Below are 16414 nucleotides of genomic sequence, written 5' to 3'. Positions count from 1 at the left end.
CAGCACCCAGCCAAGATCATTTTCTTACATGTCATAATACAATGTTTAAAATTAGACATTTAAAATCTGATACAATGTTTTTATCAATCCCCATTCCATATTCAAATTTCATCATTTGTCATAACAATGCCCCTTATAGATTTTATTTTTGCAGTCTAGGGTCCAGTTTAGAATCCTGCGTTACATTTGGTAATCCTGCCTTTTGTCGGTGCCCGTCAGTCAAAGAACCAGCCACACACTTGCTGTCACACAAATTTGGGTTTTTTTTTTTTTTGGATACTTGCTTCAGTTTCTGAATTAGACCCTGAGAAAAGCAGGTTGGATGCTTAGTGCTCTCTTTGATAATGTTTGAATATCAGGCTTCACTTTCCAGAAACTCTTCAGAGTCAACTACATGTGTGCAGTTGGAGAGACAGTCTTGCTTCTGAGTGTGTTTCTCCATCTGCTGTGACCCTTCCTGCAGACTCATCACTTTCAGGAGCACTGAGCATACTTCACAGGTGTGTCTTTAGGGACTGGGGCCTCACAGAGAGGCCCGGTTACAGGGAGCAGGGATAGTAGGGTTCCGGGAGCCAGGGGTCTGCCTGCCCTTTCACTCCTGGGCTGTTGGCCGCCTTATTCAAAATGAGACTTTCCATAGCTGATTTACCTTTTGAGTTGGTCCAGTTTGGTGGGAAAGGCTTCAAACTGTGCACCCTGGAGGGACCATGTGGCAGGGCATTCAATTTTAGCGCGGGGTGGCCCTCTTGTGGCAGACATTTGCATATTCTGGGAAAAGGAGGGATGGTAAAAGGTGCAGTCAGTGTTAGAGCAGTATATTCGTTTGCTAGGGCTTCCAGAACAAAGCACCACAGATGGGTCCACCCTAACGGCCTCAATTTACTTTAATTACCTCTTTACAGGCGCCATCTCTGAAGGCAGCCACACTTTGAGGGAGTTAGGACTTCAACATGTGAGATTTGGAAGAAGACAATTCTGCTCATAATAAGCAGAAAGGAACCTTAGATATTCTCTAGCTTAAGTCCATCATTTTAGAAAACAGATTGACCTGATCAAGGTCACACAATAGTAGACAGCAGAGACCTAACGTGAAACCCACCTCTAAGGAATATGAGATTATCTCCATTACCTTTTGTTTCTGTAAAATGTCCAAAGCAAACTCAGAATGTATCTTAACTGAGAGGGATGGCTCAAAATGCTAGAGTATGAAATTGGCTAAAAGGCAAAGCATCTAAGCCTATTTTACTCAGGCTTTTAGATATTTGTTAGTGAAAAAATTTTAATTAAAAAATTTTAAAAGTTTATTTTACATTTAAATAACTTTATTTTATTTATTTTTTGAGACACGGTCTCATTCTGTCACCTAGACTGGAGTGCAATGGTACAATCTCAGCTCACTGCAATCTCTGCCTCCCAGGCTCCAGTGATCCTCCTACCTCAGCCTCCTGAGTAGCTGAGACTACAGGCATGTGCCTATATTTTTTGTAGAGATAGGGTTTCACCACATTACCCAGGCTGGTCTTGAACTTCTGGGCTCAAGCAGTCCACCTGCCTTGTTCATGATAAAAGATATGATGAACATTAAACCTGGCATATTTCACTAATTTCTGATATTTTTATACTGTTAAAATCACCATGCATCTGGTATTTTGCTTTTCTTTTCCCCTTCAAGTTTGTTATAAGCATTTTCATTTATATCAAAGTATGTTCCACAAGGTTAAAATTTTTTTTTTTTTTGAGACAAAATCTTGCTCTGTTGCCCAGGCTGGAGTGTAGTGGCGCAATCTCCTGCTCACTGCAAGCTCTGTCTCTCAGGTTCACGCCATTCTCCTGCCTCAGGCTCCCGAGTAGCTGGGACTACAGGTGCCCAGCTATTTTTTTATATTTTTAGTAGAGACGGGGTTTCACCGTGTTAGCTAGGATGGACTCGATATCCTGACCTCGTGATCCCCCCGCCTCGGCCTCCCAAAGTGCTGGGATTACAGGCGTGAGCCACTGTGCTTTACCAGTTAAAACTGTGTGATGGGGCCATGTGTGCTAACTCACACCTGTAATCCCAGCACTTTGGGAGACTGAGGCAGGAGCATTGCTTGACCACAGGAGTTCAAGACTAGTGTGGGTAACATAGCAAGACCTTTTTTTTTTTAAACATAAATACATAAATAAAATAAATAAGTACAATTTTTCCATGGTTATAGCCCATTTTCTCCTATTGTTACTGCAGTTTGCTAAGCCATTCTCCTCTCTGCACCTCTCCCTCTCTTAGCCATTATACATATATATAGCTATAACATAAAGCAAGTTGTATTTATTAAATGTCTATACTGCAAAGGTGATCACACTTTTTGCAGGTGTTTTGGAAAATAATTTCAAACTTTCTAGTAAAAATGGCAAGAATAGTACAAACAACCCAGATTCACCTCTTAATATTTTGTCTAATTTCCTTTCTATCTCTCATACTTACTTATATTTATATTTATACATGCCATCTTATTCAGAATCATTTGAGAATAAGTTGCATACATCGTGGGTCTTTGCTCCTAGATAGCTCAGAGTATATTTTCATTTTTTTGAGACGGAGTCTCGCTCTGTTGCCAGGCTGGAATGCATTGGCATTATCTTGACTCAATGCAACTTCTGCCTCCTGGGTTCAAGCAATTGTCCTGCCTCAGCCTCCTGAGTAGCTGGGACTACAGGTGTGCACCACCACGCCCTGTTAATTTTTTTGTATTTTTAGTAGAGATGGGGTTTCACCACATTGGCCAGGATGGTCTTGAACTCCTGACCTCATGATCCGCCCACCTTGGCCTCCCAAAGTGCTGGGATTACAGACGTGAGCCACTGCACCCAGCATCTCAGAGTATATTTTCTAAGAATAATGATATTATTTTACATAACTGTAGCATAGTCATAAACTTCAGTAAATTTAATCTTGATACAATTTTATGGTCTAATCTACTGTCTATATTCTAATTTTGTTAATGAACGTAGTGATAACCTTTAGAGCAGATTTTCTCCTCCACTACAAGATCCAGTCTAGGATCCATATTGCATTTATTTACTTATTTTTATTTTTGAGACAGAGTCTTACTCTGTCACCCAGGCTAGAGTGCAGTGGTGTGATAATGGCTCACTGCAACCTCTGTCCCCCCGGATTCAAGGAATTCTCATGTCTCAGCCTCCCAAGTAGCTGGGACTACAGGCACAAACCACAACGCCTGGCTAATTTTTTGTATTATTAGTAGAGACGGGGTTTCACCGTGTTGGCCAGACTGGTCTTGAACTCCTGACCTCAGGTGATCCACTCACCTCAGCCTCCAAAGTGCTAGGATTACAGGCATGAGCTGCTGCACTCGGCCCTATATTGCACTTAGATGTCATGTCTCTTTAGTCTCCTTTAATCTGGAACATTTTCATAGCTTCTCTTTGTCTTTTATGATATTAACATTTTTATAGAATGTTTTTATTAATAGAATGTTCCTTCTTTGGGATTTATCTGGATGATTCCTTATGCTCAGATATAGGCTATATATTCAGGTTATGCAGGCTAGATAAAAGACGTGTCTTTCTCAGACAAACCCAGATACCCTTGAGAGTGGAAGATGATGCTTGCTATATTTATGCTGAGATAGTGGGTGTAAATGTGGACCGTCTTAGGCAAACTGGGATGTATGGTTACCATACTTATATAAGCGATTATATAAGCGATTATTCTCATTTTACCAGTCTCCATACTGGGACTAGATAGGTTACATCACTTACTGAAGTGATGGGACCAGAACTTAACCTCAGATCTTTCTTATTCTAACAACATACATTTCCTGTCCCTGCCCCCAAACTAGTGCCATTCAACTGTATTTAGAGTAACTCTTCCATAACTGACCTTTCATCAAGTCCTGTGGAACCTATCTCTACAAACATGCCTCTTGAATTAACAAATTCATTCAGCAATGATTTCTTCCTTATGCATATGATCTCTACTCCTACTGAATAACCTCCCACCAGTGATATGGTCTTTAGGGTTGTTGACAAATATTGCACACTCCTTCTAAGCACATAGCAGGATTGCGTTTCCCAGTGCACCTGAAGTTAGACAATACAATCGCAGCATTTTGCTAAGATCTTTATTTCAGAAGTTGTCCAGATTATCTTGTGTTTTCATTAGTCAGTATGGGTTCTCCACCAGCACCCTGAGGGCAGAGACTTGATTTTGTGCAATATTTAACTCTGAGGCTATGCTTTGTGAGGAGGTATTTTCTGAGTGTTTATTTCACTGGATTAAATTGAAATAATTTTTTGTTATGTTTCTAGAATATATTTTTCTCAGATGGGATTCCCATGTGTGGTCGATTGAGTTGTGGGTCCTGATTCTCCACTCCAGCATGATGGGATTATCCACCCACACCCTTGCCAGGGCCTCAAGCTGAGCCCTGACTCCTCCTTGCCTCCTCTTGACTTTATTTGTGGCCATGTGATTTGCTTTGACCAATAGGATGCCAGCAGACATGATGCAAACAAAGGCCTGGGATGAGCTTGTATGGCTGGGCTTGCTCTTGTGCTTTTGTCATCGCTAGTTCAGAAGCTTGAGGGACATTGGGAGCAGAGCTGCCCCTGCTGAAAGGAGACCTACAGCTGGAAGACGGCTGAGCTCCCAGTCCCAGGGAATGCAGTGATAAATACTTCTATGCCATTTAGTTTTGGGGGCAGTTTGTTCTGTAGCAATATCTGACTGATACACGATATCAAAGGAAACAAATGATTTTTATAACTCTTGCTATATGTTGGTTTTGCTCTTGAGGAAGCCTGAAGTCAATTTACTATGCTATCAGCATGGTATATGTGCACCTACAAAAATATTCATATGGTTCTTCTCAATTTGACCATACAATCAAATTTTATGTATTTTTATTTATTATTTTTATTTTTACAAATGAAAGAAATGGGGGTCTCACTATGTTGCCGAGGCTCGTCTTGAACTCCTGGCTTCAAGATATCCTCCCACTTTGGCCTCCCAAGGTTCTGGATTACAGGTGTGGCCCACTGCACCTGACCAAATCTAATTTTAAATGGTTTAAGGAAATAGAACAATAACCATGTCACCAGCACAGTTTAGGGCCTTACAGAGCTTTATTCCAGACTGAATCTATTATCTTAAGGTAATAATTTGGTGTAATAATAAACTCCACAAAGATCTGTGTAATTTTCTTTCTCCATCTTTAATTTGTAGTATAATCACACACAATTCATATAGTTAGTAATTATATGGTACTACTAATCCTCACTTTTAAGAAAACAACCCTTTGATAATGATTTTTAAAGTTGGAGGTATGACAAAATATTTACATTCAGAAACATTCTCATCAAGTGGTATTAATTTCTTTCAACACCCACAATTTACTTTTAAATTTGTCAAAATCTAGCTATTTTATATATATATATTTCTTTCAACACCCACAATTTACTTTTAAATTTGTCAAAATTTAGCTATTTTGTGTATATATATTTTTATTTATTTATTTTAAAAGCTTGTCCTTAAAATCCAACTGTTAGTTCCATAATAAAAATTAAAATGAAACATAATGGCGAAAAATCCTTTATTATTCTCTAACTGAGGGTTGGCTAATTAATGGCGGATCACTTGAGCCCAGGAGTTTGAGACCAGCCTGGTCAACATAGCAAGACTCCATCTCATTTTTTATTAAAATTTTTTGTATTACATTTTATGTTAAAAAAGGGAAAAGAAAAAAGCAACTTTTTTTTCTTTTTTTTTTTTTTTTGAAACGAAGTCTCACCCTGTCACCCAGGCTGGGGTGCAGTGGCGCGATCTCGGCTCACTGCAGCCTCCGCCTCCCAGGTTCCAGCGATTCTCCTGCCTCAGCCTCCCGGGTAGCTGGGATTACTGGCACGCGCCACCGCGCCCGGCTAATTTTTGTGTTTTTAGTACAGACGGGGTTTCACCATGTAGGCCAGGCTGGCTTCAAACTTCTGACCTCAGGTGATCGGCTCGCCTCGGCCTCCCAAAGTGCTAGGATTACAGGCGTTAGCCACCTATTATAGCCCCATAGGTGAGGCTCTATTTGTTTTTTCCATTCAAGAAAGGATGTCAAACTCCATCGGAGCATGGGTGAATTATAAAAACATAACCGTGCATGTCTCCTAAGTTACTGTAGGCTCTTCACAAATATGTACTGGTATTACTAAGAAATTACTTGCGACACACCTCACTACTTATGGAGACATGCCATTTTATTTTGCATCCATGGTTAAGAACCTCTGCCATACAGAGGGGTGCTAAACGTCGTGTTATGGTTATGAGAAAGAATTGCTGCATGCATAACCGAGCAATTGGAAATAAAAAAGGCCAAAAGAAAAAAAAAATTGCTTAAGTAATCAGAAAAAAAAAATGGCTTTGTTAAAGAGTTCTACAATTGAGTTTGAATGAGAGAGGAGACAAAGTGACAAGCCCTGGGCTCTTGAGCTAGTGCAAGTTTAAAGAGCTCGCCTGGGGAATTCCTTCACAGTCCCCAGTGGAACCAGTCAAAAGAGCGTCATGCCTTCCGTGTCCCCTGACCCTCCATTCAATCAGAAGCAACAGGCCTGAACAATCACGGAACAAAAACCTCATTGCCCGCGTAACCTTCCAACCCCGGAGCTGTATGGGCCGCTAATCCGCCGCACAAAGCGGGCAGCTGCTCTTTTCTTCTCCCGCGCCCGGGCCCAACTGCTGATCGGCTCTGGAACGTCCCAGTAGCGCGCCGGGGGCCTCCGGTGTTTATTTAGCGGGCTGCTGGCTGCGCCGGGGGCCTCCTGGAGAGCCGGCTCCGCGCCGCCCGCGCGCCCGCGCCAGAGCAGCCATGTACCGGCGCAGCTACGTCTTCCAGACCCGCAAGGAGCAGTACGAGCGCGCCGATGAGGCTTCGCGCGCCGCCGAGCCCGAGCGCCCGGCAGACGAGGGCTGGGCTGGGGCCACTAGCCTGGCGGCGCTGCAGGAACTCGGCGAGCGCGTGGCCGCCCACGTCCAGAGGGCCCGCGCGCTCGAGCAGCGCCACGCCGGGCTCCGGCGGCAGCTGGATGCCTTCCAGCGCCTGGGCGAGCTGGCTGGGCCCGAGGACGCCCTCGCCCGCCAAGTCGAGAGCAACCGCCAGCGCGCCCGGGACCTGGCTGCCGAGCGCACCCGGCTGGAGCGCCAGGGCACCGAGGCGCAGCGCGCGCTCGACGAGTTCCGGAGCAAGTAAGCGGCGGCCATCGGGGGAAACCGAGGCAGGGCGTGGGCCGCCCCGGGGGCGCGGGGCTGGGAGCACGCTGCTACCCACGCAGGGGTGGAGGTCCGTCTCTGGTCCCCTGTCGATCGATGACCTCATCCATGCACGCAGGTGGCACATTTCCTTAAGTTAAGACTAGCTTCTATTTTGATGACACGTCAGTTTACACTAAGTTGTATCATTTACTTTTCATCTATTTTTAAATTTAGATATAACTTGCATGTTATAAAATGCACATATTTTAAGTGCATAGTTCAGTGAGTTTTGACAAATGTATATACCCGTGTTACCATAAAACAAGTGAGATATTTCCACTACCCCTGAAAGTTCTCTCCTCCCCTTTCCCAGTTAGTCCCCTTTGCCCCAGACCAGAGGCACCTGTTCTGATTTCTATCACCATAGATTGAGTTTGCCTATTCTACAGTTCCACAAAAATAGAATCTTACAGCAAGTATTCTATTGTCCGGCTTCTTTTGCTCAGCACATTGTTTTTGAGATGTACCGGTGTTATTTAATCCTTACAGACTTATCTTTACCGCACCTGTTTTACAGATAAGGCGACTGAGGCTCAGAAAATGTAGGAATTTGGGGCAAGGCCCCTCAGCTAGTGAATTACTGTCCCGGGACTGGAATTTAGGTGTTGGGCATGTTAAGTGTACTTGCCTTCATGGCATGGCAGCTGACACCTGGGAATTAGGCTCACTATGTGTCCTCTAGGGTCTTGATACTCAAAGTGCAGTCCATGGACCAGCAGTATTGGCATCACCTGGGGGCTTGCTAGAAATACAGATTCTTAGGCCCATCCTAGAACTCCAGAATTAGAATCTGCATTTTAACAAGCTCCCTAGGTGATTTGCAGTTTAAAAAGTTAAATGTTGAAGACTAAGAAGCACTGGTCCAGGGCATGGTCTCCCCTCCCACAGATTGAGTAATGTGTTAAAATCACATAGGAGCTGTTTAAAAAAATACGCAATTTGTCAACATTTTTTCAAGTTATAAATGTGTGTGCTCTTTGACTCAGAAGGCCACTTTGAGGAATTTATTATAGGATGCACTCCAGCAGGTATGAAATGGCATGCCTGTAAAGATACTCACTGCAACAGGTATACTGCAACAGGTACACTCCAGCAGGTACACATTTGCAATGGCATGCCTGCAAATATACTCACTGCAGCAGGATCTGCAATAAGCCTGGAACCAAATAAATGCTCATTAATAGGAAACAGGTGCTTCCTCCATGTAATGGAATACTGTGCAGTGGAAAAAAGTATGTTATTGTCATTTAGTTTTTTAAAAAGGGAGACGAGTAGAGTTTTTTTATTTGTTTTTGTTTTTGTTTTTGTTTTCTTGCATAAAAAGAATTTCAGGACACACACAAAGACACACACACAGACACACACATAGGCACATGCCCCAATGACACTGGCTACCTGAGGGGGATAAGTGAGTAGGAACTGGGCAATTGGGAGACAGAGGTGGGAAGGAGACTTTTAACAGAACGTCTTTTTATATCTTTAAAAAAATTATTTAACTGTGGTCTGGGTGCAGTGACTCACACCTGTAATCCCAGCACTTTGGGAGACTGAGACAGGCAGATCACTTGAGGTCAGGAGTTCGAGACCAGCCTGGCCAACATTGTGAAACCCTGTCTCTACTCAAAAAAATACAAAAATTAGTTGGGTGTGGTGGCACACGCCTGTAGTTCCAGCTACTCGGGAGGCTGAGGCAGGAGAATCACTTGAATCTGGGAGGCGGAGGCTGCAGTGAGCTGAGATTGTGCCATTGCACTCCAGCCTGGGTGACAGAGCAAGACTCTGTCACAAACACACACACAATTATTTAACCATGTAAGAGATTCATCCATTTAAAATTTCATAAATGAATTTTAAAATACAGATGTTCAGGCCCTACCCTGGACCTCAAGTGGGGTCCAGAAGCTTAAACATTTTTAATGAGTGCCACTGGTCATTCCAGCCAGATTTGGGAACCCCTGGTATAGGGTAGTCAGAGGATTTCTCCAAACCTGCTCTATATTTGAGTTCCAGTTTCTCAATCTGAATCCTGGGCAGGTTATTCAATGTTGTGTTCTGAACACATTTATTAAATCACATTTATTGATTTGATTCCTGTCAACTCTTTTGAGGTTTAATCTATAGAAACAGACTTGGAACTGGTAGAAGGGACCTGAAAACCCACTTGTTACGGCACTTCATGGGGAAACTGAACCTGGGAGACGGCCTGTGGGTGGTAGAACTTGAACCTGGGTTTTCTCACCCTGGGCCTATGCTCTTTTGGGAACACTGTATCTTGAGAGAATGTGTACTTGGACTCCTGCAGTGTAAGGCCCAGAAATAGGACCTCATTCAGATGTAGCTCATGTTCTCCAAAGCAAAGGGGGAAAGTGCCCTGTGGCTCAGACATCCAGGGCAGCTTAATGGGCCATCAGGATTCCCTGGATGGCCTTTATATTGGCATTAGACCATAGTCTACTGTACTTTGGCTGGCAAGCATGACATCCATGAGTCCTAGTTGAAGGAAACGCCGTGTTGGCTTTTCCTGGTCTTTACTGATTGCACTTGGTTCTGAGTTATATGCCCATCATGAAGCAGTTCCTTCAGGCTCTGTGATTTATTTAAAATTCATATTAATTTATTCTCTCCCTTTGCCCCCTTGGAGAAGTTTTGACATTTGGATTGTGGTAGTGGGAATTGCAAATCATTATAGAAATCACGCTCATCCACATCCATAGGCACACACACATACACATACATGCCAAGCTTGAGTTTACATTCCAGAGGTGAGTTGATGGCTAGCTAAAGCCAGTGGAAATAATGCAGCAATGGGCTACTATGTGCAGCCTTGGTTCCATGCTAGCGCTAGTCATAATCTCTACCTGGCAGTTGAATAATTTCAAAATCAGGTCTTTAACAGGTCAAAGACTAAACGAAACACTAAATAAAGCAAGAATGAAATAAAAACAAAACTATCAAAATACAATGACAGATTCAATTATCCAAATCGTTGAAAACTAAAAATAATTTATGTAAAACAGTTAATTGAAGCCAGTTTTTTCATTTTATGAATATACTTATATGGATATATACATTATCATGAATTCTTTGTAGTGAAATCTCTCTCTCTCTCTCTTTTTTTTTTCTTTTTTTCAAGACGGAGACTCGCTCTGTCGCCCAGGCCGGAGTGCAGTGGGGTGATCTCCCCTCACTGCAAGCTCCGCCTCCCGGGTTCACGCCATTCTCCTGCCTCAGCCTCCCCCGTAGCTCGGACTACAGGCACCCGCCACTAAGCCTGGCTAATTTTTTTTTTTTTTTGTATTTTTAGTAGAGTCGGGGTTTCACCGTGTTAGCCAGGATGGTCTCGATATCCTGATCTTGTGATCTGCCCGCCTCGGCCTCCTAAAGTGCTGGGATTACAGGCATGAGCCACCGCGCCTGGAAGTCACTTCTCTTTAATATAATATCTAGACTTGTCTTTACAGCATGAAAATTACCCACAATATCAGGTTAATATGTTGATCGTCAAATGTGTTCTTAAGCTATGGAAACTCTTAGATATTTCCAGCAGGAAAGAGCAATGAGAAAGTTAGATTTGATTAACAGTTTTATTCTCAAAGCTAATAATACACTCAAAAACTAAGTTCTGGCTCTGTTAGGGCAATACACAAAATAAACTATTACATGTAACATCCTGGTATGAAATGTAAAACTTGTGCAGAGATGTTTAGTTTCCTAGATGGAACTCAGCTTCGCAGATGGTTTTAGATCTGGGAATGTGTGCACATTGCACATATTCGTAATTGTTCTTCCTTCAGTTCCAGACTTTTCCTTCTGAGAACACAGTGGTGTGATTTTCTAGCATCTTTCATGGTTGAAGAACACTTGACTTGAACCCATGGCATGGGCATGCAAGGGCACAGAAAACTATGCTTTGTGGGTTGGGCTCAGTGTTAATTAGGATTGCTTTCAACTATAAATGACATAAACTCCAAATTGACCATGGCCCACTTCAGACCAATTAGGATGGCAACTATAAAAAAAATAAACAGAAAATATGTGTTTGTTAGGATGTGGAGACATTGTGGACTGTTAATGGGACTGTAAAATGGTACAGCCATTGTGGAAAACAGTATGGCAGTTCCTCAAAAAATTAAAAAATAGAATTACCATATGATGCAACAATTCCATTTCTGTACATATACCCAAAAGAATTGAAAGAATTGAAAGAGGGTTTTGAATAGCTACTTGTATACACATGTTCGTAACAGCATTGTTCACAACAGATAGCTTCTTAGATAGCTCCCTAAAATGTAGCAGCAACCCAAGTGTCCATCGACAAAGGAATAGATAAATAAAATGTGGTGGATACATAGAATATTATACACCCTAAAAAAGGAAGGAAATTCTGACATATGCTATAATATGGTTGAAACTTGAAGACATTATGCTAAGTGAAATAAGCCAGTTACAAAAAGAAAAATATTGTATGATTCCACTTACATAAGGTAGTTGGGCTAGCCAAATTCACAGAGACAGAAAGTACAATGGTGGTTGCCAGGGCTGGGGATGGGGAGAATGGGGAGTTAGTATTTAATGGGTACGGAGTCTCCGCTTTGCAAGATGAGGAGTTACAGAGATGGATGTTGGTGGTGATTTCACAACATTATGAATGTATTTAATATCACCAACTGTATACTTAAAATGGTTAAGATGGTAAATTTTATGTTATGCGTATTTTACCACCCCCGCCCCCCCCCCCCTCCACACACACACAGAAAAAAATCAGAAAAAGTGATAGTGGCTTACCCAAAATGTCATTGGCTTATCCAAAATGTTTCTCGCTTGTGTAAGGTCTGGTTAAGCAGTTTAGTATGATGCTCTACAGTATTTGGGACGTGGAAGGTTCTGTGTGGCCTTCAGGAAGGCAGCATTCATGTTTCTGGCTGCAGGATGGAGGGAGGGATGGAAAATGAGAAGCAAAGGGCACACATACACCATTGCTTACTAAAGGTATCTGAAAGCTGCCATGCAGACTTAGGCTTCCATCCCATTGGTCAGGACTTTGTCACATGGCCACACCTGGCTGCAAGGAATGCTGGAAAATGTAGTCTCCCTTCTAGGCAGTCCTGTGCTTGCCAAACATCAAGGGCTCAAACTCCTGAAGAAGGTGAGAATGGGCATTTGTGGGTCACCTTATAGGGAACAAGGGGAGGAGTCATTTAGGAAGGAATCTTCTCTCTTCAGGGTTAAAATACCCGCAGAGGGAAACCTTCATTGTGACCAGAATGATTTCTGAAGTCTGCGCTTCCCCAATCCCCATCACTTTCTAGAAGTCCAGAAAGAAATTGACTAGGAGAAAAAAACCAAGTAACAAACAAACAAAAACACCTGCTCCTGGTATTTGTTGCTTTCTTAATCTTGTGAATGTTTAAATTGGGGGAGTTCGTTTCTCTATCCAGACAATATAGCATGGTTATCAAAGCACAGTTTTGGTGTCTAACTCAAGTCTCAGGTCTGACTCCACCCTTCTCTTAGTTTGGAGTCCACCAGAAGCCAAGCCTGAGACAGGAATTTGAGGGCAAGTGGCTTCTTTGGAACATGTCCTCGGGGAACACCAGTAGGGGAGTTAAGAGGTGAGACAGGAAGGGAAGACAGCCAGTGTTGAGTGCACTAGCAAGCAAGTTCCCATCATGGGCAACTGGAGCTCCACTTGCTGGGTATAGAACGTGCCTCAGTTGTCCCAGCTGAGCAGAAAAGGAGCTAGGGTACTTATGCTCCAATTTGCCTCTTTCAGAGTTTGGGGGCTGCTCCCAGAGGCCCTAACTCCTTGGCATGTCCAGCCTGCCCCACCCACTTGCCCAGAGGAGGCTGTCGCTGTGTGGGGAGTGATGCTGCTAGGAGGAGGGCGAAGTGTTGGGAGCATCTGCCTGAGTTTCCTCATCTTTAACGCAGCACTAACAATAACTGCTTTCTTCTAGGGTGATGTAAGGATTAAATGACATAATCTGGAAAAATTGACACATTACATGTGTCAGCAAATAAAATAGTATAGGAAATCCAAGTACGGTCAGGTTAATGGTGGTGTAGATTGTGCAGGGCAGTCTCCCATCTCTGCCACTGCTGCACTTGGGTTTTAGATAGGCCAGGATATAATTCCCTCGTCCTTGGGGTGGCTGGGAATAAGACTGTAGGGGCTGGGGTTGGGGCCTTCAGGCTGGGAGTCTCCTATTCGGCTAACTGCCCCTGGTTACTCCATGCAGTTTGTAAATGTTACCACTTTCTGATTGGGAGGCAGTTGGCTAGGAAATGCAGCATTCATTAGCTACTACTTTAAAATTAAGACCCTCTCCTTAAAGGAGAGGGCATCGTACCCAGGTTGAATTTAATGCTGATTATGTGATCCATACATATGAAAGCACGGTAGCCACCCAACTCTCACTTACGTGTCCAATTTGCAGGTACGAAAATGAGTGTGAATGTCAACTCCTGCTAAAAGAAATGCTTGAACGGCTTAACAAGGTGAGCGGAACACATCCTTGGGCTTATGTAGCTTAATTACAGTATTGAACGGAATGGTGGAAGTGCATGTTTTACATGCTTCTCTTTGTGTTACTTTAGCGGTCACTACTTCTTTTGCAGTCACTCTCTCTCGACTTGTTCATTTCAACTGCGTCTTTGTGAGTGAACTCACACATCCATACACACACCCCTCTCTCCTGGGAGAAACACAGGCTATGAAGCTTGTTGGCTATGCTAAGCTAGCAAAACCTGCTGACATCACAATGACAAGCGGCTGTTTTACCTGTCATACCGATCCCCAACACCGAATTTAGGAAGGACCTTGCTTTGGGCAGTGGTTATTTGGACACAGCAATACCTCTGTCCTGTTGGCTAAGAGTTTTGAGATTGCTGCTCCACAGGAGAAGTCTCAAGAGAACAGAGGAAGAAATTTCTACTTCCCCTAGAGCGCCCTCTTATAGCATGACCAATAGCCCCAGGGGAGATGCCAGGGGTTCTTAGCCACTTGACTTTCCTGCAGGGTTATGTGGAGTTGTTCTTTGCAGAACAGGGGTGATTTCCTTCTTGGGATTCTTCATCATCATTCTCACTAACTGATTGGATTTTCTGCTTTTGCCAGGAGAATCCCACCACCAGAAAGCAGAATGATTCTGGATCACCAGGGTTGTACAGAATCAGGGATGGCAGATAGCTTTAAGCATGGCCCTTTTCTGATCATTTTTGAGCTCAAATATCACAGCGGAATGATCCATGGAGACTATTTAGTGGAAGGGCTGCTTAATTAGGGCACGTGGGCTACCCTTCCCCACCCCTTCCATGCCTACAACTCATCAAAATTGCTGACAAAACCGCAGACTCTTCCCTGCCATGCCCAGGGAACTCCAGGCAGCCTCTTTGGACAGTCAGGGTTAGCACGGGATGTTTGCCATCCCTTCACTTTGTCCAGCCTTTGCTGTCTAGGATTACTCTGCTGGTTGAGGGGAAAATCAGAACTAGAATCTAGGGAAACCCAGTTTTGCTTTGTCTATGTTACCTGCCCCTCTGCGTGTGAGCATGTATAATATGTTCAAACCAGGACAGTGTGCGAAAGAGGGTGCTGTCCTTAATTACACAAGTCAGTCAATGCAGGCTGGGACTGTCTCAGGCCTGCTAGTAGGACACGTGGGCACCCTAGATAGAAACACAGAGATGGCAGTGAGAATGCGCCTCAGGAGGGCCCTGAGGACACACGCTCAATAGTTGGCCTGGAGAACGATGGCCTTGAGCCTGTTGGACGTCTCAGCTGGGAGCTGGGCCTTAGTAGTGTCTGACGTCACCCTGCTATTCTGTTGACACCTGTAGATCATCCCCATTCTTCTGTTTGGTGGCAACCTCAGACTGCCAGAACATGGCCTTCAGACACGGGGCCCTAGCATCCTTCACAGCACCCCACAGGCCCTCCCAGGCCCTCTCCCCAACACTTCCACATGTTGTCTTGTGAGCATCTGTCCTCACTGCATGCAGGGCTTTCTCCTCACTTGTCACTCACGCAGTGCCATCCTGGGTACTCTTCAAATAAAGGGGAGAAAGAATGGGGTTCCTCTTTTACCCTTGATGGAAAATGACAGTGAATTTAAAAAACAAGCTTAAACTTTCTGTTGTTTTTCTCTTTTTTTACAAAAGCGATCCATATTCTCAGTAGAAAAAATAAAGCAACATAGATAATGAAAAATAAGGAAAAAGCATCGCATAGTACACCTTTATGTATATTATGACATAGAGTGTGGACATTTGAAGTATCAGCCCTGTAAGAATATTATGAAGGTTCTGGGGAAAGATGCTACCAAGAATTTGGGTGACGCCAGCACAGGGAATTGGCATGACTGGCCCCTGGGTCCAGGTAAGACAGTACTGCCCACAAGTGGGCTGCACAGCCCCAACGAGGAGTGTAGCCTGTGATTAGGAACCTCCTGCTACTGCTGAGCATCTGCGAGACTGTGGGCCAATTGCCTTGTCCCTCAGAGCCTCAGCTTCTTCATCTGTGAAATGGAACCACAATACTCCCCACCCACCATAGGAGTGAAAGTCAATGTGCCTAGTGAGAACTAAATGATGTAATAATGTGTATGACTTGCCCATCACCTGGTGGCGCTCAATCCCCGGTCACTGTTATTATTACAGAACACTTGATGTGATAGACACCAGCTTGATTTTCTCCACAGTGTGGGTGCAGAACCCTGGTGAAATGGGAGGTGACTTTAGAAAGTGCATGGAGGAGTGATATTTAATACTTGTGAATTTTTTAGAATTACCTGTTATTTACAGCAGATGACATATAGATTTCCAAACAAATCTACGTAAAAATGAGTACATTTAAAGACAAATACAGAGTGAATAAGATGCAGGTAGTCCTTGGATAATAGTCGAATTCATAAACACAGTAGGCAGATGCAGGGAGCTGGGGAGGGCTTTGTGCAAGCCTATAGGAGCCTCAGAACAGCCTGTGGTTATTGGAGGGGCAGGTTTTATTCTCAGAAATGACCTAGTCCAAATCCTTCTCTGGGCCAGTGAGGAAACTCACCCTTGGTGAGGTGACATGACTTCAGAGCCTTGCAGCTCAGCCGCGATAAGTGTAGACAG

General features: G+C 43.7%; 1 protein-coding gene across 9 annotated transcripts in view; it reads left to right on the top strand.

Annotated features, from left to right (window-relative positions):
• LOC105486887 (beaded filament structural protein 1) overlaps positions 1 to 16414 on the top strand; it is a 79324-nt gene that overhangs the window by 34160 nt on the left and 28750 nt on the right. For 4 of the 9 annotated variants that reach the window (XM_071079709.1, XM_071079708.1, XM_071079706.1 and 1 more), the window contains one exon: positions 13735 to 13795. In XM_071079709.1, the coding sequence (XP_070935810.1) occupies positions 13775 to 13795 (21 nt within the window). In that variant the 5' untranslated portion in view covers positions 13735 to 13774. Of the gene's footprint in view, positions 1 to 359; positions 501 to 6804; positions 7232 to 13734; positions 13796 to 15457; positions 15675 to 16414 lie in introns of those variants that run through there. The other 5 variants (XM_071079710.1, XM_071079705.1, XM_071079707.1 and 2 more) reach the window with 4 other exon arrangements.

Source organism: Macaca nemestrina, chromosome 15, assembly GCF_043159975.1.
Source record: "Macaca nemestrina isolate mMacNem1 chromosome 15, mMacNem.hap1, whole genome shotgun sequence".
Taxonomy (NCBI): Eukaryota; Metazoa; Chordata; class Mammalia; order Primates; family Cercopithecidae; genus Macaca; species Macaca nemestrina.
This window is presented reverse-complemented; position numbering and strand designations above follow the sequence as displayed.